Genomic DNA, 25,233 nt, shown 5'->3' on the forward strand with positions numbered 1-25,233 from the left:
TGATGTGTGTTGTAGTTGCATTGGAGAACAAAACGACAAATTGAATTGTAGAGGGTGTCAAGTTTGTTAAGGTGGGTTTGAGGTGCCGAGCCATATACTATGTCTCCATATTCAATAATTGGCATTAGCATCTGCTGTGCGATACGCTTTCTGACCAGGAGACTTAGGGAGGATTTGTTCCTGTAAAGTACCCCTAGTTTGGCATAGATCTTGGTTGTCAGGGTATCAATGTGCATCCCGAATGTTAAGTGGGAGTCAAACCATATGCCCAGGTATTTAAAACTAGTGACAGGGGTTAGGGTGGTGTTAGTGTTGTTTCTAATCTGGAGCTCAGTCGCTGGAAGCTTTAAAAATTTAGTTTTGGTCCCAAATACCATTGTTACTGTCTTTCAGTGTTTAAAAACAGTTTGTTGTGGGAAATCCAGTTTTGATATAATGTATAGATATATATTTTTATTGAATCATGGAAAGGGTGGTGTATTCGAGGAATGTTCTTCCAACAGAGGTAGTAGAGACTAATATAGTTAATATTGTTTGCAATAGACTGAAGGCTATCCTTAATATTCAAGAATGTTGCGGATCTTTAAGGGTCTGTGAGTAGAATGGGAAGATCGGGGAGGTCAAATGTTTTAACCTTCTATCAATTTCTATGTTTTGTAGAATCCTAGAACTCCCGGCAAAACCCCCTATGTGAAATGATACATTAAAACCCCTTTTATATTAAGGGGGAGTGATTTGTGTGTACTTAGAGGTTTAATGTCATATCATTCCAGTGAAATAACCACATTTTAATCAATAATATCTTGAAAAATGTTTTCCATACAAGACTCTGTGTGCATAGTTGAAAAACATTTTCATTAGATAAATAAAAAGAAAGTTATGCAAAGCTCCAACAAGGAAGGCAATTAGTATTCGAGATTCACAGAAATATTGTGCTGGAAAACGTGTCTTCTGCATAATCAGCTCTAATACCTAAATATAATATAAACCTCCAAGTCTTTCATATACTGAATGCATCTTCATATGTTAAATGCTGATCTTTGCATGGTTTCACACAAAGAAGCCATACGTGCTCCACTGATTGTGCTATATTGGGACATGTTCTGTTTATTTCAAGACACACAGTTCAACTGAAGATCAGAGTTTTAATTTAGGGCAGGTATCGAACTGACAGATTGTATACAAATACTGCCTGCAAAAAAACACCACACAGGAGAATCAACATTTGAGCTGTCAGCTTTGGAAGCCACTATCATCAAATCCATATATTGCAAAGTCTCTATCTAGTGCTTCACTCTACAAAGGTAAGACTCAGCTCAGTTTCCCTATAGGAGGTCACAGGTTTGTAAACCTTCTTGAAAATTTAGACTGCATCAAATAATTTCTGTCCAATCTGGGATGTGCACCAGAATGAGTGATTTGTGAGCTTGCCTAACTTCGCTTGGCTGTTTTGCTTGAACATTAATACACAGCTCTATACAACACGAGAGATACCTCTGAACTCAACTGACATACCCCTCCAGCACTCTGACCCCTACACAATGTTTCTAAAATTCAGTGCTGGCTTTTTCTTACTCTGCACTGTCAATCAAAAATAGATTGTTATCTCTTCGTGCAGTGTTTTACCACGTCTGTGCATTCTATTATAGCACTGTGTACAGTATCCCAGGGGTGCGCAAACGTTCTGCGCTGCGCCCCCCCCCCTGCCTGCTCTCCCCCTGTCACGCCCCCCCTGAGGTTTCAATTGATGCCTCGAGGTCATGTGACGTCACGTCATGTGACCCACAGCATCATTTGACGCCGTGTCGCGATGGCAATGGGCGTCAAATGACGCCACAGGGTCATGTGATGTCACGGCACATGGCCCCGCAGCATCATTTGACGCCGCGTTGTCATGGAGACGAGTGGATACAGAAGCCAGGTAAGTGAACCGCACCCGCTCAGGCCCTGCGAGCCAACAGGTTACACAGCATTGGTAGTTATACTGTACCCAGGGGGAAACAGGGCTACATATATATATACAGTGCTTGACAAATCACCCAAAAATCTACTCGCTGAACCAAAAAATCTACTCGCCACCTAGTCCCGCCCCAACCCCGCCTCTAGTCCCGCCCCCAACCCCGCCTCCAATCCCGCCCCCAGCCCCGCATTTTAAAAAAACCATAAATTAAATAAATTTAATAAATTCCTAGTAAGAACATTCGTTTTTGACATAAGTTTATTTATTGTATTACATTATACTACAATTAGTCCTTGGTGTGTGTGTGTGTGTGTGTGTGTGTGTGTGTGTGTGTGTGTGTGTGTGTGTGTGTGTGTGTGTGTGTGTGTGTGTGTGTGTGTGTGTGTGTGTGTGTGTGTGTGTGTGTGTGTGTGTGTGTGTGTGTGTGTGTGTGTGTGTGTGTGTGTGTGTGTGTGTGTATAAATGTCGAATCTAGAAAAAAAAGCCAGATGTGAATGACTAGTTTCCTGCACCCCTTAACTAGTGCCTGGATACCCCTGCTTCACAATATTTAAAGCAGCAATCCCACCTGGGATCTTACCTGATCCGCAGACCCTCAATGTCCAGGTACCTCATTCCTGCAATGTTATACATTGGAGGGGATGTGTTCCCTACCTGTCTTCTGGGTTAGGGGGGGTTCCGATGTCTTCCGTGTGAAGCTTGAGTCAGATCTGGAAGAAAGCAGTATAGGTTATTTCGGTGTAGTATAGGGCAGTTAAGATATACAGGGTAAATAAAATATCCAGATCCAGATTGTGAGACAGAGAGAGGGTGAGACAGAGAGAGGGTGAGACAGAGAGAGGGTGAGACAGAGAGGTGAGACAGAGAGAGGGTGAGACAGAGAGGGTGAGACAGAGAGGGTGAGACAGAGAGGGTGAGACAGAGAGGGTGAGACAGAGAGGGTGAGACAGAGAGGGTGAGACAGAGAGAGGGTGAGACAGAGAGAGGGTGAGACAGAGAGAGGGTGAGACAGAGAGAGGGTGAGAGAGACGGAGAGAGAGGGTGAGAGAGACGGAGAGAGAGGGTGAGAGAGACGGAGAGAGAGGGTGAGAGAGACGGAGAGAGAGGGTGAGAGAGACAGGAGAGAGGGTGAGAGAGAAGGTGAGAGAGACGGAAAGAAGGTGAGAGAGACGGAGAGAGGGTGAGAGAGACGGAGAGAGGGTGAGAGAGACGGAGAGAGGGTGAGAGAGACGGAGAGGGTGAGAGAGACGGAGAGAGGGTGAGAGAGACGGAGAGAGGGTGAGAGAGACGGAGAGAGGGTGAGAGAGACGGAGAGAGGGTGAGAGAGACGGAGAGAGAGAAGGTGAGAGAGAGACGGAGAGAAGGTGAGAGAGAGACGGAGAGAGGGTGAGAGAGACGGAGAGAGGGTGAGAGAGAGACGAGAGAGGGTGAGAGAGAGACGGAGAGAGGGTGAGAGAGAGACTGAGAGAGGGTGAGAGAGGGACGGAGAGAGGGTGGGAGAGACGGAGAGAGGGTGAGAGAGAGACGGAGAAAGATGGAAAGAGGATGAGAGAGAGACGGAGAGAGGGTGAGAGAGAGACGGAGAGAGGGTGAGAGAGAGACGGAGAGAGGGTGAGAGAGAGAGGGTGAGAGATGGATAGAGGGTGAGAGAGAGTGAGAGAGAGACAGAGAGAGGGTGAGAGAGAGACAGGGAGGGGGAGAGGGAGGGAGAGAGGGAGAAACCGAGAGAGAGAGGGAGAAACCGAGAGAGAGAGGGTGAGAGACGGAGAGAGGGTGAGAGATGGAGAGAGGGTGACTGTGGGGGGATGGGGTGACTGGGTGTGGGGTGACTGGGTGTGGGGGGATGGGGTGACGGGGTGTCTGAATGGGTGGGGATTACTTACTGTGACTGGGTGGGGATTACTGACTGTCTGACTGGGTGGGGATTACTGACTGTCTGACTGGGTGGGGTGACTGGGTAACTGGGCAGGGGGGTGGGATGACTGACTTTTGACTGACTGGGTGGGGGGGAGTGACTGACTGGGTGGGGGGGAGTGACTGACTGTGTGGGGGGGGTATGACTGACTGACTGGGTGGGGGGGTATGACTGACTGACTGAGTGGGGGGGGTATGACTGACTGGGTGGGGGTATGACTGACTGACTGGGTGGGGGTATGACTTACTGACTGGGTGGGGTGGGGGGATGACTGACTGGGTGGGGTGGGGGGATGACTGACTGGGTGGGGTGGGGGGATGACTGACTGGGTGGGGTGGGGGGATGACTGACTGGGTGGGGTGGGGGGATGACTGATTGGGTGGGGTGGGGGGATGACTGACTGGGTGGGGTGGGGGGATGACTGACTGACTGGGTGGGGTGGGGGATGACTGACTGACTGGGTGGGGTGGGGGGATGACTGACTGACTGGGTGGGTTGGGGGGATGACTGACTGACTGGGTGGGGTGGGGGGATGACTGACTGGGTGGGGTGGGGGATGACTGACTGACTGGGTGGGGTGGGGGGATGACTGACTGACTGGGTGGGGTGGGGGGATGACTGACTGGGTGGGGTGGGGGGATGACTGACTGACTGGGTGGGGTGGGGGGATGACTGACTGACTGGGTGGGGGGATGACTGACTGGGTGGGGTGGGGTGGGGGGGTACCTCTGGTGTCCTACACGTTCTCTCTCTCTCTCATACACACACACACACACACACACACACACACACCACTCTCTCACACACACACACACACACACACACACACACACACACACACACACACACACTCTCTCTCTCTCGTTTGGGGGGGTCGGGGGGGAGTGGAGACAGCCACGGGGACCGAGGGGAACAACCCTGCCCCGCGCGTGCAGCCACAGGAGCGGAACCGGAGGGGGGGAAATCCCCTGCTGTCATCGCCTGCCCCACGCGAGCAGCCATGGAGACAGGAGCAGAGACCAGAGGGGAAGCGGGTTCGGGGGGGAGGGACATTCCCCGCTATCATCTCCTGCCCCGGGCGTGCAGCCACAGGGACAGGAGCGGGACCGGAGCACACGCGGGACGGGGTGGAAATCCCCCGCTGTCATATCCTGCCCCGCGCGAGCAGCCACAGGGACAGGAGCGGAGACTGAGGGGATGAGGGGGGAAGCGCGAGCAGGAGACAGGGACCGAGCGCGCGAGGAGCAGCCATTACTTACCCCTGCAGAGAAGGGCTCCATTCCACGTCACGGCCAATTGGCCAATCAGCCAGGAGGATATTTTTTTGTTATTTATTTATTTTTAAATTTGTGGGAGGGGGGGGAGCGGAGACAGCCACGGGGACCGAGGGGAACACCCCTGCTGGCATCGGGAGCAGCCACGGGCACTGGGGGAAGGGCAACCGGGACGGGAGGGGGGAACATCGCCCGCTCTCATCGCCTGCCCCACGCGAGCAGCCACAGGGACAGGAGCGGAACCGGAGGGCAAGCGGGACAGGGGAGGGGGGGAGACATCGCCCGCTGTCATCTCCTGCCCCGCGCGTGCAGCCACAGGGACAGGAGCGGAACCGTGGGACAGGGGGGGAAATCCCCTGCTGTCATCTCCTGCCCGACAGGAGCGGAGACTGGAGGGGATGAGGGGGGAAGCGAAGGCAGGAGACAGGGAGCAGCCATTACTTACCCCTGCAGAGAAGGGCTCCATTCCGCGTCACGACCAATTGGCCAATCAGCTAGGAGGATATTTTTATTTATTTATTTAAAAAAAAAAAATTTGCGCAGAGCAAGGGAAAAAAGTAGCTGGCCACCGGCCAATTTCCGTTCGCGCCTGGCGAGTAGGCGACCGGGTTTGTCGAGCACTGTATATATATATATATATATATATATATATATATATATATATATAATATTATACTATATAATATTATATTATACTATATAATATTATATTATACTGTATAATATATTATTTATTTTGTTATATTATATATATAATACAGTATATACACTATATAATTTATGTGTGTGCTGCATATCTTATTGCCTGCATAAAATATTTGGTGTATTTTAGTGTTAAAAATGCCTTCAGGAACGGAACCTTTCATTTAAACAGTGTTCCTATGGGAAAATGTGTTTCGCTTTACAACGTTTCGCTATCCAACACCATTTTGAGTAATGCATTGTGTCGGATAACCGAGGACTGCCTGTAGATGATAATGTTCCACTCACAGATTCAACACTCATTGCTGTACTAACATGTCTGTTTACCCAAAGGCATCTTCTGACTGTCGTCATCATTTACGTTCAGAAATATAACCTCTAAGCACGTATTATCCCAATACCAACATACTGTGTATCTGAGACTGTACATCTCTCCGACAAACGTAGGTAAGTAGAACTGCCTGGATTGATGTGCACCTTATGTGAGTTTACTACAATGAGTTTGAATCTTCAGCATAGTCATGACACTGTCAGAATCTTGATGTTTTGTAGCTCTTTTTTGTTTAATTCATATAAAACGCTGTCTTGTTGCTCAGGAAGGGAGTCTGTGGCTATTTGAATGCTTTGTCATGCAGTAAAATCAATTGTATATGAGATTATCATAGAGTATATAAGTTGCGAATTTCCAAATTTATTTATTATTTATTTATAAAATATTTTACCAGGAAGTAATACATTGAGAGTTACCTCTCTTTTTCAAATATGTCCTGGGCACAGAGTTAAGACAAATAATACATGGTTACAAATACAGTTACATAAATGAACAGGGTATACATTATATACAAGACATTGCATGCACAGTTAAAGAAAATATATATTATGGGCGTATGTAACAGTTACAGACCAGATTAAAATGTGAGACAGCCTTAGATTTGAAAGAACTTAGACTGGTGGTGGATGTGAGAGTCTCCGGTAGGTTGTTCCAGTTTTGGGGTGCACGGTAAGAGAAGGAGGAATGGCCGGATACTTTGTTGAGCCTTCGGACTATGAACAGTCTTTTGGAGTCAGATCTCAGATGATAAGTGCTGCATGTGGTAGGGGTGAGGAGCTTGTTCAGATAGCGGGGTAGCTTGCCCAGAAAGAATTTAAAGGCAAGACAGGAAAGGTGAACTATGCGCCTAGACTCGAGTTCTTTGAGCATTTCACAGTGATATGTGTTGTAGTTGCATTGGAGAACAAAACGACAAATTGAATTGTAGAGGGTGTCAAGTTTGTTAAGGTGGGTTTGAGGTGCCGAGCCATATACTATGTCTCCATAGTCAATAATTGGCATTAGCATCTGCTGTGCGATACGCTTTCTGACCAGGAGACTTAGGGAGGATTTGTTCCTGTAAAGTACCCCTAGTTTGGCATAGATCTTGGTTGTCAGGGTATCAATGTGCATCCCGAATGTTAAGTGGGAGTCAAACCATATGCCCAGGTATTTAAAACTAGTGACAGGGGTTAGGGTGGTGTTAGTGTTGTTTCTAATCTGGAGCTCAGTCGCTGGAAGCTTTAAAAATTTAGTTTTGGTCCCAAATACCATTGTTACTGTTTTTCAGTGTTTAAAAACAGTTTGTTGTGGGAAATCCAGTTTTGATATAATGTATAGATATATATTTTTTTTGAATCATGGAAGGGGTGGTGTATTCGAGGAATGTCCTTCCAACAGAGGTGATAGAGACTAATATAGTTAATATTGTTTGCAATAGACTGAAGGCTATCCTTAATATTCAAGAATGTTGCGGATCTTTAAGGGTCTGTGAGTAGAATGGGAAGATCGGGGAGGTCAAATGTTTTAACCTTCTATCAATTTCTATGTTTTGTAGAATCCTAGAACTCCCGGCAAAACCCCCTATGTGAAATGATACATTAAAACCCCTTTTATATTAAGGGGGAGTGATTTGTGTGTACTTAGAGGTTTAATGTCATATCATTCCAGTGAAATAACCACATTTTAATCAATAATATCTTGAAAAATGTTTTCCATACAAGACTCTGTGTGCATAGTTGAAAAACATTTTCATTAGATAAATAAAAAGAAAGTTATGCAAAGCTCCAACAAGGAAGGCAATTAGTATTCGAGATTCACAGAAATATTGTGCTGGAAAACGTGTCTTCTGCATAATCAGCTCTAATACCTAAATATAATATAAACCTCCAAGTCTTTCATATACTGAATGCATCTTCATATGTTAAATGCTGATCCTTGCATGGTTTCACACAAAGAAGCCATACGTGCTCCACTGATTGTGCTATATTGGGACATGTTCTGTTTATTTCAAGACACACAGTTCAACTGAAGATCAGAGTTTTAATTTAGGGCAGGTATCGAACTGACAGATTGTATACAAATACTGCCTGCAAAAATCCACCACACAGGAGAATCAACATTGGAGCTGTCATCTTTGGAAGCCACTATCATCAAATCCATATATTGCAAAGTCTCCATCTAGTGCTTCACTCTACAAGGGTAAGACTCAGCTCAGTTTCCCTATAGGAGGTCACAGGTTTGTAAACCTTCTTGAAAATTTAGACTGCATCAAATAATTTCTGTCCAATCTGGGATGTGCACCAGAATGAGTGATTTGTGAGCTTGCCTAACTTCGCTTGGCTGTTTTGCTTGAACATTAATACACAGCTCTATACAACACGAGAGATACCTCTGAACTCAACTGACATACCCCTCCAGCACTCTGACCCCTACACAATGTTTCTAAAATTCAGTGCTGGCTTTTTCTTACTCTGCACTGTCAATCAAAAATAGATTGTTATCTCTTCGTGCAAGGTTTTATCATGTCTGAACATTCTATTATAGCACTGTGTACAGTATCCCAGGGGTGCGCAAACGTTCTGCGCTGCGCCCCCCCCTGCCTGCTCTCCCCCTGTCGCGCCCCCCCTGCGGTGTCAATTGATGCCTCGGGGTCATGTGACGTCACGTCATGTGACCCACAGCATCATTTGACGCCGTGTCGCCATGGCAATGGGCGTCAAATTACGCCACAGGGTCATGTGATGTCACGGCACATGGCCCCGCAGCATCATTTGACGCCGCGTTGTCATGGAGACGAGTGGACACAGAAGCCAGGTAAGTGAACCGCACCCCCCAGTTTGCGCACCGCTGCAGTATCCTTTTTCTGAGCTGCACATGATTACATTTAAAAAGCCTGTTGAATGTAAAATTGAATGCATATTTAAATGTAATCTATCAATTTATTAAACTTTTAGATGTCTGAGGAAATATTCTCAAATAAGGAAGTCTCTGCATCTTATCAGAAATACTTTTTCCCAACTTCCAAAGAGGTGCTGGACCTGATACTATCTTATTTAATGGAAAAGGTAAGAGGTGCTAAGATTTGAGCTTTCTAATAGTTACTTTCATCACTCTCCCTACATTCCTTTGGATGGAGTAGGGTTCATTACATGCCTGTGGAAGAAAGGGACAGAGGACAGTGTTAAAGGTCACACAGTGACTTCTTGTAAGGTTCTCTGGATCTAGAACTGGGATCTCGGCTATTGAAGACAGGCACCCTTTCTAGGCTTAGATCCACAGAGCTCCATTATTGAATTAACAAGGTGCTAACTTAAGTTAACGCATTGTTACATGCTACCGGAAAGATTCAAAGCTCGCTAGTTCTGTTTTTAGCCACAGAGGACGTTATGTTAACTACTGTATAACAGACATTAGTGCTTATGAAACGGAAAAGAAGCGTTCCCACTAACATCACACATCCACAGAGGTCCATTAAAGTTAATGCAGGGATTCAGCAAGTTAGGTGATTGCTATACCTGGTGTTACTCACATTTAGACCCTGAAATAGGGCTTTTACAGGCCCTGGGTGGGTGTAACACTACAATTATGTATAATCTAACTAACATGTCATTATTTATGGAGTTATTTCCCTCACCTATCTTCTCCTTTAAACTTTTATTAAACACCTATTTAGGGTCTGCATGGAAAAAACACAACCTTTTGCGTCAAAAAGGCTTAACACCATGTTATTTGAGTGCTAACATGGTGCTAACATGGTGTTAAGCCTACTTTATGCTAATGAACAAACCAGCAGCTGACAGCACACTTGCCTAATACGCTGTACAGCTCTCTTACCTAATGTGCTGTACAGCTCTGTGAAAGATTATACTGGTTCTGCTTCCAGCCACCCATTGGTCAGTTGAATGTATGTATAATTTTGTTTATATAGTGCCAACAGTGTACGCAGCTCTTTCTAAATTTCAGCATAAGGAAAATAAAATGCAAAAAATGGGAATACAAGTAGCAAGTAAATAATAACATACGGCAAAGGAAGACCCTATCCTAAAGAGCTTACAATCTAAGTGGTATATTGGGAGATTTACAGACACACTAGGTATAAAAGTGCACTTATTAAAAGTGTCAATCAAGGCAGTGAAGTGCATCTGGAGTCCATATTGTAGCCGTAAATTATTCAACTTAATATTCTTGGATATAAAAATGCGAAGAGAAGGTGTTTGACGAATATTGAGTGGAAGAGTTCCATTAATATGGAGAGATAAGTGAAAACGGTTCATGATGAGAGAGCGGGTTGTAGAGGTAAAAAGTGCAAAGATGGGATCCTTTGCTCAAGCATAATAGGTGAGTAGGTATAAAGAGTGCTCACCACAAACAGGACGGGACCGCAGGGCTGAGGTGGGGATGTTTGAACACACCGATCAACAACCGCGGCCGGATGGTTGTGGTACTCGCTGTGGTCTGGGGATGGAGAAGTCGGATGGTCATGGTACTCGCCGTGGTCTGGAGTTGGATAATTCGGATGGTTGTAGTGCGTAGCTAGGGTCCAGGAATATGGAAGGTCGGAGTCCAAATACAAGCCGAGGTCAAGGGTCAGTGAAGGCAGAGGTCCAGGGACAAGCAAGGGTCAGGTACAATGAAAAGCAACAGGCAGGAAACAAGGCAAGGTTGCTTGAGGCAAGGACAGGTACAACACTAAGGTTATGCTCAGCCAGCATGGAGGAGGGCTGGCTGAGCATAGGAGGAAGTAACAGTCAATAGCAGGGCTGCACCAGGCTATGATGGATGAGTAATGAAACGTATTCTATCCATTGGTAAGCAGGGGCGGAGTGAGCCGCAGGTGTGGGGAAATTGGAGATAGAATTAACCCCTTGTGTGTCCCTGGTGATGCGACGCTGGCACGAAGGTGCGTGAGGAAGCTTCTCCGTGGCGTTGCGAGATGCATCGTTGGGGCGGGGCCTAAGCCCAATTCTGGCAGGAGTAGCACAGCGCCTGCACGTTGCCTGTATGAGGGGGGGTGTCACACAAGGCATCATGGGATGCATCATGGGGGCGGGGTCGAAGGTCAATCCTTACATTAGGATTGTAACAAAAGATCAGAGCTGAGATATATGGAGGTTCAAATGAGTTGTCCACAAAAGGAAGATCATTTTGTAGTTTATATGGAGATTAATAGAAAGCCAGCAGAGTGATTTCAGGAGGTCAGAAGCAGATCCCAGTCTAGAAGAGCAGTAGATGATTTTAGTTAAGGAATTGTTAAAATAGCTTGAACTCAACATGATCTCCCTGACCTGGCTACATCATCTGGCCTAGTTCCGACTACTATTGCTCGTGTAACAAGGTGTTTTCCTGTGTGTTAAAGCTTTTTTTTTTATTCCTGCTTGTCTGCATCTCCAGGTCCTTCACCTCGGCCTACTCTTTGACAACCATTTAATCTCATCCTTGCTTAATCAATTCTTGCTTAATCAGTTACGACTTCACAACTCTTACAACTCTATTTCAGCCTCCTTTTTGGTACTTCTATATTACTCCGCTGTGACACTGGTCACTCATACAACCCTGCTGCTGCCTGCTACTGTGTACTGGTATGCCCAGTGCCCGACAACCACAGCTACCTGCATGAGCTAAATTCTGCCTACACTCCACTACTCTGCTTCTGGGTAATAGCGTTTAATATTTGTCCAGACACACTTCTGCCGCTACAATTCCCTTAACACTTGCTCAAAATAATCCCTTTTCAGCCCATATCTTGAATGGCTTTTGTGATGCAAGTGCCGCCTCACTAGGTGTTCCTGCTTCATTCTTTATATTCCAGAAAGGGAAGCCCTTTGAGCTGGCGGTTGATGTTGCTTGTGGAACAGGGAGATACACTCGGCCACTGGCACCTCATTTCCACAAGGTGATTGGAACAGACATGTTTGAGTCCCAGATAAACGAGGCTTTGGCATTTACTTCAGAAGATAATATCTCTTACCAGTGAGTATCTTACACTACATACCACAGCTATTGTGATGTTCCTATGAACGGACCACAATAGTGAACAGCAAAGAGCTTAATGAATGCTTTCTAACTCTGTCTACAGCATACCCATGGATTTTCTTATTTTCTATGATAGTCACAGCTCTGTCAGGACATCTCATATCCAGAAGTGCCACTTGCCATTGCAGTTCTCAGCATTAACATAGAACTTCTGAGCAGATACAGGCTGCTTTGCCCTTCTTTTATTAAATGCATACTCTCTAACCCTTCCCTTGTACTACCCCAAAGCTTCATAACTTGACTGCTTTACATAGTGCTTTCCTCTGAAACACACACAAAAGTGATTACTTAGGTGCTCCCACAGAGTGGAGTCACTATTAATAACGTGATCAAGGATAAGTGCAAAAATACAAAGTGAACAAATATTGTGACTCTGTCAATAAATCACAAAAAGGCATATATTGTGCAAAATCTGCAGTGAAACAAGAAAAAATAAAGTTGTGACTCCCTGCTCAAACCCTCTGGTACTGAAGGACTGTCTTCACTGGTCCCAAAAGCTGCAATTTTCCTCACAATCCAGGGGGAGCATGGGATAGAATCAACAAAAAACAATATTTAAGTGCAGATGTCTTATATAAATTCAGAAGTTTATTTGAGTCTTGGCTCATATGAAGTGTCTACTCAGAGTGTTGAAAATAAATGTGCGACTCCAAAACTGTGGCTAAGTCTGTGCTTCTGCAGATTCTCAGGAGAAATGTACCTCAATGTGGGAGAGAAATACAATCCATAGCACAGATCAGTCAATAAAAGTTTTTATAATAGAAAAGAAAGTAAAAATCACACTTACAATATGTATTATATAAAAAGGCACTTATCACAAAATCTGGACATTGTGCGTTGAACAGCTGACTGCCTCTGTCTCATCTGTGATGCTGGTAGTCTGGGGATCACTCCCCAGCTGATAGTCTCCTTGCTGCCATCGATCACTCACTTCTGGCTTTGGGTTTCAGCTTAACAACGCATCTGTGAATACTCTGCAAACAGGGATTCCCACTCTACGCATTTCGCCAATCACTTGGCTTCATCAGGATTGTAACAACTGATGTAAGACTCCTGATCAAGCCAAGTGATTGGCGAAACGCGTTTAGTGGGAGTTCCCTGTTTGCAGAGCATTCACACACGTTGTTAAGCTGATACCCGGAACTGGAAGTGGTGTGGTATCCACCGGAAGTGACGTACAGTAGCGGAGCCCACGATCGACGCCAGCAAGGAGGCTATCAGCTGGGGAGGGTTTCCCAGACTACCAGCTTCACAGAGAAGGTGGAGGCGGTGAGCTGTTCAACTCATGATGTCCAAATTTTGTAATGTTTTTTATTGATTCTCTTACATGCTTTCCATTACAAAACACTCCTTTTCTCTGCAGCGTGTGCCCCGCTGAAGAGCTACCACTAGATGATGCCACTGTGGACGTTGTGACTGTTGCTTTTGCTGCTCACTTTTTTAACCTTGAAAAGTTCATGCAGGAGACAGCCCGAATCCTGAAGCCCAGGGGTTGCCTGGCTATGCATTGCTTGGTTATACCGTTTAAGATTCATTATAGGGACTGCTCTGACGGCTTGTCGGCCATCATTTCTGAGGTAAGGGAAGACTGTTGTGCGACTGCTGATGTACCTGGGTTGTTACTTTGTGTCGTTTGTAGCTGTTGATTCTTAATATTTGTATGTCTTAAATGAATTAGGAATGAAAGAGATTGTAGTGGAGAACAATTTAAAATGGAATTATCTTCCTGTAGCTAGCACAGGCTTTGGCCCAGTTTATCATCTAAGTGTAATTGTCATGAAAATAAAATTAGAATTAAACTACTAGGAAAAAATAAACCAAACGATAAAAGGAATCCTTCAAATATGGCCAACTTGATCCATTTTTCCATTAGTTATAAACTTGTACAGCTGGCGCCGATTAACTCCTTTTTTCTTTCATTTGAAGCAATGAGGCACTCAGAATGTGACAATCACTGATACAGTATGTGGCATTCTCATTTTGCAGGCCTATGTCTTTCTTCGTAAATATGTGGATAAAAAAATTCCACAACACATGGAAACCCAATACCTAGACATCTATATGGCTGTACCGTTTGCAGACAAAGAAAGGTAAGGGCATGATCAAATCTCCATTCCCTGACCTTTAGATTAAATATCAATTACTTTTGTGGATACTGTTACAAGCGTAGGCCTGGATAGAAAGCATTCTGTAAAAGCTAACTGAAGAGGATATGTACTTTTAAACTTCAATTTGACACTTGAGTTGTTGAGTTGTTAATATCACTGAATACCCTCATATCCACAGTGCTAACAGGCTTTTTTCTCCCTGCATAATTTTTTTTGTTCAATTAAAATTTCTCTATTCCTTGAGTGAACATCCCTATCTGGGATACAAAGAGCCTCAGGGGACTAAGTGCCGAAACTGGCTACTTTTAGTGGTGCCTACTGTACATAAAGCCGCTTAACTTTAATGCACTTTTTCCTAACATATAAAATGTATTATTCCGATCATGGAAGGAGCCAGTACATGGTGGGGGCGTAATACTGGAGATGAGGTGATGGAGAGAGCTGCTGCCTAAATACTTTATCCACTAGGTGGTCCGAGGACTTTAACTCCTTGAACACTGGGAAGAACAATAATGTAAAACTCTTTATATTGTAGTTGCATTTCTCTGCGTGTATTACTGAGTGTCTTGTAATCAGATCAGCAGTTTTCCTAATTGTTCACTTGCAGGGTTACTGACATAATGGTTACATTTACCATGTCACTGATGGAAGTCATGGGACTGTTTGAGGCAATATGCTGGTACCAGATATGCAAGGAGAAGAATCCGGCTTTAGCCATGGAATTCCTGCAAAATACTGAGCAGAGGTACACGATGAGTGAGCATCACTGGGATTGTATTATGTGTTTTCTTTACAAAGGGCCAACAATGCACCGGGCATAGACCTGAATTCACACAGTTCAAAAGCAGCAACATTACCATAGAGCGGTGGTTTTAAATCTGTATTCAAGTGGAAAACGGGGATGGGTCCCCACGTGGAAGCTACAAATATGGCAAGTGCTGTAAAACCCGGTATAAAAATATGAAGGCAGAGAGTGTCTCACATAGATATCTGATGTAATGTGTGGGTCTGTATGACACCCACCTCACCTGTAGGATCTCGGGGTGTCCTCCGATCAGATCAATGGCACCAGTCCCCCATAGGATAGAAATTTGACCCTCCTCAATCCAGCAAGCGGTTCTGGCTCCCCGGTGTAAAGGACTGGCTGTTGGTAGTAGAGATCTGCAAGTAGAGTCTCCCGCCGCCTTACCGGGTGCCTGGTGGTGTGCCGCGATGTTTCAGCTAGACGGGATCTGGGGGGCACTGGTCAGCGTGGATGGAACGGCGCGCAATCCAGAGCTGCAGCCGCTCGTTTCCGCAAGCCGTGATCCTACCCGGAACAGGTGAGGGCTGGGCGTAGAGACCACACACTGGCCCTAAGATCCGGATCCACTCTGCAGCTCCTGGGGGGAATCCCCCGATGTTAACCGCTGCTCTGCAATACCGAAGACCGGAGCGTGCTGCTACACTGATGAGGCAAAAATAGAAAGGAAAGAAAAAAAGCGGAGCACTGCCAGGGAATAAAAAATTAAGGCTGGGGCAAAAATTGAAATAAAGATTATTTATTGGGCATAATGGCCAAAAAAAACAAACACACAAGGGGTTAAAAAAACTCTGACGCGTTTCCCGCCGTGGAGGCGCTTTATCAAAGAGTACTGAGGCTCTCACAGTATCAGAATATATATAGCAGTCTCTAGGGTGTACGCCCTAATCTGAGACCAATGAATCAAGAGATGGTCTAATTGATTATGCAAGCAGCTGTGATTTAAAGTTGTTGAAAGGGTCTAGTAGTATAAGATGTTAACATGACACCAATCATCATATGAGACTGTGAGAGCCTGAATGGTTACAACAATTAACAATAGATATGGAAAAAAACAAACAAGAGAAGAGAAAGACCAATAGTGAATGTTATAGCAGCAATATGTCAAGTGTGTTATTATAATGAAAAATATGTGTGTAAAAGTGAGAAATATATGAAAAATATAAGATAATAAAAATAATGTGTATATATAATCAAATCGTGTGTTGACGCTATATGAACACTAATAAACGTGATAGTATAAATAAATATTCAAGCAGTAGTATAAACCATGTGTATACCTAAGGCATAGACATAGAATTATATGGTATAAGTGCTTTATAACATAGATAATCCTAAAATATTAGATCTATAAATAATAAAAATGTGAAAATAATAATGAATTAATTTGGTTAAAAATTAGTCGAATCTTCAAATGTGAAATAAACAAATTAATACAAATAAGTTAAAAATAGTGATAAAAAACCCTAATAACGAAGTCGTGTATATATATTATAGTATGGTCACCTATATGTGGCTATGGGATAGATAATGAATAAGTATATACATATGTGTCTATAATAATTGTGATAATAAAATATATATAACCAATATGAATATCCATTCTACAGGTGACTTGTCTTATGAAATAGGTAATATATCATACAATTAATGCATATCAAATAGTGAGGACATATGTATAAGTATATACAAATCAACAGTCTAATATATCTAAATAGCATAGAAGACATAATTAAATGGGATACATAGAGAGCAGAAATAATGCATATTTTGATATAAACAGCAGATTTGCACAAACCCATTTGTAAAAAAACCATTTATAAAAAATGCTTCAGTTCCCAATCGATATTAATACCTGAGGGTTGCATAGTGCCTAAACTATACATCCAGTACATTTCTTTTCTGTTTAGAGTACCCAATCTGTCTCCTCCCCGAATAGGAGCATGTATATGGTCTATTCCTGAAAAGGAAAAGTTTTTAATTGTCCCCTGTGGACATACTGAAAAATGTCTGGAGACCGGGTGGGATTGATCTCTCTTATTGATCGCACGGACATGTTCCATGATTCTTGTTTTAAGGGGCCTGATGGTACGGCCCACATAACCCTTTCCACATCCGCACCTCAAAAGGTATACTGTGTAGCTGGAATTGCAGTTGATAAAAGTATGTATAGTGTGTTCAACCTTTGGATTAATTCCAGTGATTTTTTTAATTTTGTTTGCAAATTTACACATGCTACAGTGTCCGCATGAGAAAAATCCTTTGGGGATGTTACTAATTCGTTTGTGATTAGAACTGGAGTCAAAAAGACTAGGGGAGAGCGATGTACCCAATGATTTGGCCTTCCTAAAGACAAATTTAGGTTTCTTGTCAACAATCTGTGACAAGTCATGATCTAGTTTTAAAGTGTCCCAATGTTTGTATATAATGTGTCGGATACGATCTGACTGTGTACTTTGTTGTGTAATAAACAATGGTGTATCTGTATATTCTGATGAGGATTTCTTTTTGGAAGAGTTCAACAAGTCCCTTCTGTCTAGTTGTTTAACAGAATTCAAAGCCTCTGTAATATGAGATATATTATAGCCCCTAGATTTAAACCTGGAGATGAGGTCTTTGGATTGAACATCAAACGATTCCTCCGTAGAACACAACCGTTTCAGTCTGGTGAATTGACCTTTAAGTATACCTTTTTTAAGATATTTTGAATGATTACTGTCTGCTCTGAGGTAAGAATTGCGCGCATTAGACTTCCTATAAATGTCAGTTTGAATGTGCCCCCGCATGTCTACATACAGCATTAGATCTAAATAATAAATATGGTGAATATTCTCCTGAAACGTGAAGTTTAAATTATTATCATTGATATTAAGTTTGTGAATAAATGATTGAAGTGAAGAAAGGTCACCATCCCAAATGAATAAGAGATCATCTATGTAACGTTTGTAAAATTTAATTTGGTGCCTAAATGAATTGTGATCACTAAAAATAAAATTAGATTCCCACAACCCCATAAAAAGATTCGCATAAGAGGGTGCAAAAGAGGTGCCCATAGCTGTGCCCCGAAGTTGTAGATAAAAATGTGCATCAAATCTAAAATAATTGTGTGTGAGTAAAAACGTGATGGACTCTATTAAAAAAGTGCATAGTGCTGGTGCCAGGTGAGATAATGAGAGGTAATGCTGTATGGCGGAAATGCCTTGCTCGTGTTTGATAATATTATAGAGGGAGGTCACATCCATAGTCACCCATCTGTAACTCTCTCGCCACTGTACGTGATTGAGGTCAAATATTAATTGACTTGAGTCTTTCAAAAAGGATGGTAGTGTTTGTACAATCGGTTGAAGATAAGCATCTATGAAACGAGAAAGTCCATCTCCCAAAGATCCAATGCTCGCCACAATGGGCCGTCCAGGTGGACTAGTGAGAGACTTGTGGATCTTTGGGAGATGGTGAAAGATGGGGACTATGGGATTAGGAGAACATAAAAATTCAAATTCTTTCTTGCTAAGTACATACAATTCTCTCCCAAGGTCAAGCAGATCATTCAATTCATGTAAGAAAGTAGTAGTGGGATCTGAGGGCAGTCTGCGATAAGCTTGTTCTTCAGACAGCTGTCTCAGTGCTTCCTGTCTGTAAGACTCGGCGGATTGAACCACAATCGCACCACCCTTGTCTGCATTTTTGATAACAATAGTTTTATCTGATTTCAAGATTTGTAGTTCTTGCAACTCAAGGGTGGTTAGATTGCTGCTCTGATATATACTTTTTTTGTTGTTACAGTTTTCCGCCAAATTCCTCAAATCTTGTTCCACTAATCTTTCAAATGTGGTAATAAATGGACTCTTTGAACCGTAAGGGCAAAAGGTAGATTTCTTTCTAAAAGTGGTGTGTTCAAAGCTAAGGAAATTAGAAAGGGACATATCCTCAGAATTATTTTCTATATCTTGTTCCATATACAAATCCTCTAGGTCAGAGACCGCACAGTAATCTTTAAATGAAAGATTTGATAAAATTTGCTCTGGTGAATCAACGCCAGAGTGATCTGGTGTTGATTCCGCAGAACCACACAACATAGGCACATCAGAAATGGGTACAGTAATATTTTGTTTGTTCATGAAAAATTTCTTCAAAGACAATTTGCGGGTGAATCGCTGCAGATCAATATAGGTGTTAAAGAGGTCGAAGTTGCTGTGAGGGGCAAAATTCAACCCTCTATTAAGTAAGGATAATTGTCCAGCAGTAAGTGTCTTATTCGAAATATTGATAACATTATTATCCTCTGTGGTTAAGAGTACTTTTTCCTCTTTGTTGCCCCTCTTGATCCCCATCTTCCTCTTTGACCTCCTTGTCCTTGGTAGTTTTTTGACTCCTGAGATTTATACATTTGGGAAAAATGTCCAGTAGACCCTGACGTGGAAGCATCTCTTGCGTCTAAACCTGTGGAGCCTTTTCCCCTCCAAGTGTCTGATGTGATATCAAAAGACACAGATGGATATTTATTTTCGCTGGATATTATTTTTTTGACTCCTGAGATTTATACATTTGGGAAAAATGTCCAGTAGACCCTGACGTGGAAGCATCTCTTGCGTCTAAACCTGTGGAGCCTTTTCCCCTCCAAGTGTCTGATGTGATATCAAAAGACACAGATGGATATTTATTTTCGATGGATATTATTATTGTCTGATCAGACAATTCAGAAAGCGAAAATAAATATCCATCTGTGTCTTTTGATATCACATCAGACACTTGGAGGGGAAAAGGCTCCACAGGTTTAGACGCAAGAGATGCTTCCACGTCAGGGTCTACTGGACATTTTTCCCAAATGTATAAATCTCAGGAGTCAAAAAACTACCAAGGACAAGGAGGTCAAAGAGGAAGAGGGGGATCAAGAGGGGCAACAAAGAGGAAAAAGTACTCTTAACCACAGAGGATAATAATGTTATCAATGTTTCGAATAAGACACTTACTGCTGGACAATTATCCTTACTTAATAGAGGGTTGAATTTTGCCCCTCACAGCAACTTCGACCTCTTTAACACCTATATTGATCTGCAGCGATTCACCCGCAAATTGTCTTTGAAGAAATTTTTCATGAACAAACAAAATATTACTGTACCCATTTCTGATGTGCCTATGTTGTGTGGTTCTGCGGAATCAACACCAGATCACTCTGGCGTTGATTCACCAGAGCAAATTTTATCAAATCTTTCATTTAAAGATTACTGTGCGGTCTCTGACCTAGAGGATTTGTATATGGAACAAGATATAGAAAATAATTCTGAGGATATGTCCCTTTCTAATTTCCTTAGCTTTGAACACACCACTTTTAGAAAGAAATCTACCTTTTGCCCTTACGGTTCAAAGAGTCCATTTATTACCACATTTGAAAGATTAGTGGAACAAGATTTGAGGAATTTGGCGGAAAACTGTAACAACAAAAAAAGTATATATCAGAGCAGCAATCTAACCACCCTTGAGTTGCAAGAACTACAAATCTTGAAATCAGATAAAACTATTGTTATCAAAAATGCAGACAAGGGTGGTGCGATTGTGGTTCAATCCGCCGAGTCTTACAGACAGGAAGCACTGAGACAGCTGTCTGAAGAACAAGCTTATCGCAGACTGCCCTCAGATCCCACTACTACTTTCTTACATGAATTGAATGATCTGCTTGACCTTGGGAGAGAATTGTATGTACTTAGCAAGAAAGAATTTGAATTTTTATGTTCTCCTAATCCCATAGTCCCCATCTTTCACCATCTCCCAAAGATCCACAAGTCTCTCACTAGTCCACCTGGACGGCCCATTGTGGCGAGCATTGGATCTTTGGGAGATGGACTTTCTCGTTTCATAGATGCTTATCTTCAACCGATTGTACAAACACTACCATCCTTTTTGAAAGACTCAAGTCAATTAATATTTGACCTCAATCACGTACAGTGGCGAGAGAGTTACAGATGGGTGACTATGGATGTGACCTCCCTCTATAATATTATCAAACACGAGCAAGGCATTTCCGCCATACAGCATTACCTCTCATTATCTCACCTGGCACCAGCACTATGCACTTTTTTAATAGAGTCCATCACGTTTTTACTCACACACAATTATTTTAGATTTGATGCACATTTTTATCTACAACTTCGGGGCACAGCTATGGGCACCTCTTTTGCACCCTCTTATGCGAATCTTTTTATGGGGTTGTGGGAATCTAATTTTATTTTTAGTGATCACAATTCATTTAGGCACCAAATTAAATTTTACAAACGTTACATAGATGATCTCTTATTCATTTGGGATGGTGACCTTTCTTCACTTCAATCATTTATTCACAAACTTAATATCAATGATAATAATTTAAACTTCACGTTTCAGGAGAATATTCACCATATTTATTATTTAGATCTAATGCTGTATGTAGACATGCGGGGGCACATTCAAACTGACATGTATAGGAAGTCTAATGCGCGCAATTCTTACCTCAGAGCAGACAGTAATCATTCAAAATATCTTAAAAAAGGTATACTTAAAGGTCAATTCACCAGACTGAAACGGTTGTGTTCTACGGAGGAATCGTTTGATGTTCAATCCAAAGACCTCATCTCCAGGTTTAAATCTAGGGGCTATAATATATCTCATATTACAGAGGCTTTGAATTCTGTTAAACAACTAGACAGAAGGGACTTGTTGAACTCTTCCAAAAAGAAATCCTCATCAGAATATACAGATACACCATTGTTTATTACACAACAAAGTACACAGTCAGATCGTATCCGACACATTATATACAAACATTGGGACACTTTAAAACTAGATCATGACTTGTCACAGATTGTTGACAAGAAACCTAAATTTGTCTTTAGGAAGGCCAAATCATTGGGTACATCGCTCTCCCCTAGTCTTTTTGACTCCAGTTCTAATCACAAACGAATTAGTAACATCCCCAAAGGATTTTTCTCATGCGGACACTGTAGCATCTGTAAATTTGCAAACAAAATTTAAAAAATCACTGGAATTAATCCAAAGGTTGAACACACTATACATACTTTTATCAACTGCAATTCCAGCTACACAGTATACCTTTTGAGGTGCGGATGTGGAAAGGGTTATGTGGGCCGTACCATCAGGCCCCTTAAAACAAGAATCATGGAACATGTCCGTGCGATCAATAAGAGAGATCAATCCCACCCGGTCTCCAGACATTTTTCAGTATGTCCACAGGGGACAATTAAAAACTTTTCCTTTTCAGGAATAGACCATATACATGCTCCTATTCGGGGAGGAGACAGATTGGGTACTCTAAACAGAAAAGAAATGTACTGGATGTATAGTTTAGGCACTATGCAACCCTCAGGTATTAATATCGATTGGGAACTGAAGCATTTTTTATAAATGGTTTTTTTACAAATGGGTTTGTGCAAATCTGCTGTTTATATCAAAATATGCATTATTTCTGCTCTCTATGTATCCCATTTAATTATGTCTTCTATGCTATTTAGATATATTAGACTGTTGATTTGTATATACTTATACATATGTCCTCACTATTTGATATGCATTAATTGTATGATATATTACCTATTTCATAAGACAAGTCACCTGTAGAATGGATATTCATATTGGTTATATATATTTTATTATCACAATTATTATAGACACATATGTATATACTTATTCATTATCTATCCCATAGCCACATATAGGTGACCATACTATAATATATATACACGACTTCGTTATTAGGGTTTTTTATCACTATTTTTAACTTATTTGTATTAATTTGTTTATTTCACATTTGAAGATTCGACTAATTTTTAACCAAATTAATTCATTATTATTTTCACATTTTTATTATTTATAGATCTAATATTTTAGGATTATCTATGTTATAAAGCACTTATACCATATAATTCTATGTCTATGCCTTAGGTATACACATGGTTTATACTACTGCTTGAATATTTATTTATACTATCACGTTTATTAGTGTTCATATAGCGTCAACACACGATTTGATTATATATACACATTATTTTTATTATCTTATATTTTTCATATATTTCTCACTTTTACACACATATTTTTCATTATAATAACACACTTGACATATTGCTGCTATAACATTCACTATTGGTCTTTCTCTTCTCTTGTTTGTTTTTTTCCATATCTATTGTTAATTGTTGTAACCATTCAGGCTCTCACAGTCTCATATGATGATTGGTGTCATGTTAACATCTTATACTACTAGACCCTTTCAACAACTTTAAATCACAGCTGCTTGCATAATCAATTAGACCATCTCTTGATTCATTGGTCTCAGATTAGGGCGTACACCCTAGAGACTGCTATATATATTCTGATACTGTGAGAGCCTCAGTACTCTTTGATAAAGCGCCTCCACGGCGGGAAACGCGTCAGAGTTTTTTTAACCCCTTGTGTGTTTGTTTTTTTTGGCCATTATGCCCAATAAATAATCTTTATTTCAATTTTTGCCCCAGCCTTAATTTTTTATTCCCTGGCAGTGCTCCGCTTTTTTTCTTTCCTTTAAATCTGTATTCATTTAAATCCTGGGGTTCCACAGGTGGACTTTTGACTCGACCCAGTCATTTATTTTTTTTGGCATATTTAAACTATTGAGCGCCCTATGGTGTTGGGGCAGCATCCAATAAAGTGGAATCCTTGGGGTGTTACGATGTTGCTTCCCCGTCATTGACGTTTGGTCGTTACTAGAGGCGATCATGATCTCCATTCTCTGACCTCACATGGCAGATCAGTCATGAGATCACTACACTACTGACACTAACACATTTAGGTATCGTTGTGTCTAATCTGGCAGTTGAATAATTATTTTCAGAACCGCTAGATTTTGATTTTCCATTGTGTGCTGCTGTTTGGCTTCATTAAATCCCCTTCTCCTCTCGGCAGGCTGCGTGACACTTTGGGAGAATCTTCTGACCAAGCCATCATGGAAATCCATACAACACATTATTGTGTTCTCGCCTGCAAGTCCTAACCTGCATTACACCAAGAAGAACACAACAACTTCTGAGCAGTGTCAGCACCATAAAATCCTATGTGTTCTATAAATAAAAATGTCCAAAACACAAAGAGCCAAGAAAGACCGTATGTCAAAAAATAAAGTGGATACAAATATAATATATACAGAGTGAGGAGGTGTATATAGGGATGGGGGGGGAATTAATGTAAAAAGAATAGGGAGATGAACTGTGAGTTTGGTGTGGAACAGACAGGTTTTGAAAAGTGGAACAAAGTAGACCAGATTTATCAGAGAAAAGGTCCTATGGGATACAATAGGATTTATTTCTTTGATAAATAACTTTTTTGCTCCACTATTGCTCCAGTTTTGCAGCTGGAAGACTGATTAATGACACGGGTACTGCAGATTTACAAATTGGATCCGTCTGATCCGACGTTGTCGTCGTCCGCAATGGTGTCCGCCTCCACGTGTGGTGAATTCCAGCGTGGATAATATCCCCATACAGAGTCTCTTACAATGGAGGTGGTCTGGTCCCAGACCACAGGCTGCAGTCACCATGTGGCGTCTCACCGTGTTGTACCTGACTATAAGCAACTACTGGGGAAGGGTCCCTAGCTATGGGCTTTCCCTGTAGCAGCCACATCTATTGTGTCAGGGCCTAAGGGGGAGAAGATCTGGCGTAGTCCAGGGAAGCACTGCTTCCAGGACACTACCTGCTCCAATGAAGTCCGTCTTCCGACTGGTGTGGTCTTCTGAGTGCGCCAAATGTATCCTTTCCTAGAAGCCGGGAATCCTGTAGTTCTTTTGGCTGTATTTCTCATGTGGGGTGCAGCCCCTGAGGCTGCTGGGACTTGTAGTTCCCCTGTGGAGGTTTTGGATGTAATGGCTGCCGCTACAGGACCTACTGCACATGCGCGGGGTGTAGCAAGATGGCTGCGCACTTGGAAACCTATTGCGCATGAGCAACTGCTTCTGCGCGGCACAAACATTATTGTGGCGCCCTCGGCGAACACCGGCGACCCGCTTGCCTGCAACGCAGAAAACCCTGCAATCCCCACCGTGGCCATCTCGGCAGCCGTCCCCCCACGCAGTCCGGAGGTAAGAGGGGGACCTGCCTACATCATT

At 42.5% G+C, this 25,233-nt stretch overlaps 1 protein-coding gene across 2 annotated transcripts; it reads left to right on the forward strand.

Moving 5' to 3' along the window:
- The first annotated feature begins 6,172 nt into the window (after positions 1 to 6,172).
- Positions 6,173 to 24,217, forward strand: LOC142475216 (putative methyltransferase DDB_G0268948). 2 transcript variants are annotated; one of them, XM_075581184.1, is made up of 7 exons: positions 6,173 to 6,298; positions 8,177 to 8,363; positions 11,974 to 12,134; positions 13,561 to 13,774; positions 14,184 to 14,287; positions 14,913 to 15,050; positions 24,036 to 24,217. In XM_075581184.1, exons 3-7 carry the CDS (start codon positions 12,073 to 12,075, stop codon positions 24,121 to 24,123), a joined length of 606 nt encoding a protein of 201 aa, XP_075437299.1. In that variant the 5' UTR covers positions 6,173 to 6,298; positions 8,177 to 8,363; positions 11,974 to 12,072; the 3' UTR covers positions 24,124 to 24,217. The 2 variants fall into 2 exon arrangements, with proteins under 2 accessions (XP_075437299.1, XP_075437298.1); XM_075581183.1 differs by lacking the exons at positions 6,173 to 6,298; positions 8,177 to 8,363 and adding an exon at positions 9,119 to 9,229.
- The last annotated feature ends 1,016 nt before the right edge of the window (positions 24,218 to 25,233 follow it).

The sequence above is a fragment of the Ascaphus truei genome, unplaced genomic scaffold (genome assembly GCF_040206685.1).
Source record: "Ascaphus truei isolate aAscTru1 unplaced genomic scaffold, aAscTru1.hap1 HAP1_SCAFFOLD_1112, whole genome shotgun sequence".
Classification (NCBI taxonomy): Eukaryota; Metazoa; Chordata; class Amphibia; order Anura; family Ascaphidae; genus Ascaphus; species Ascaphus truei.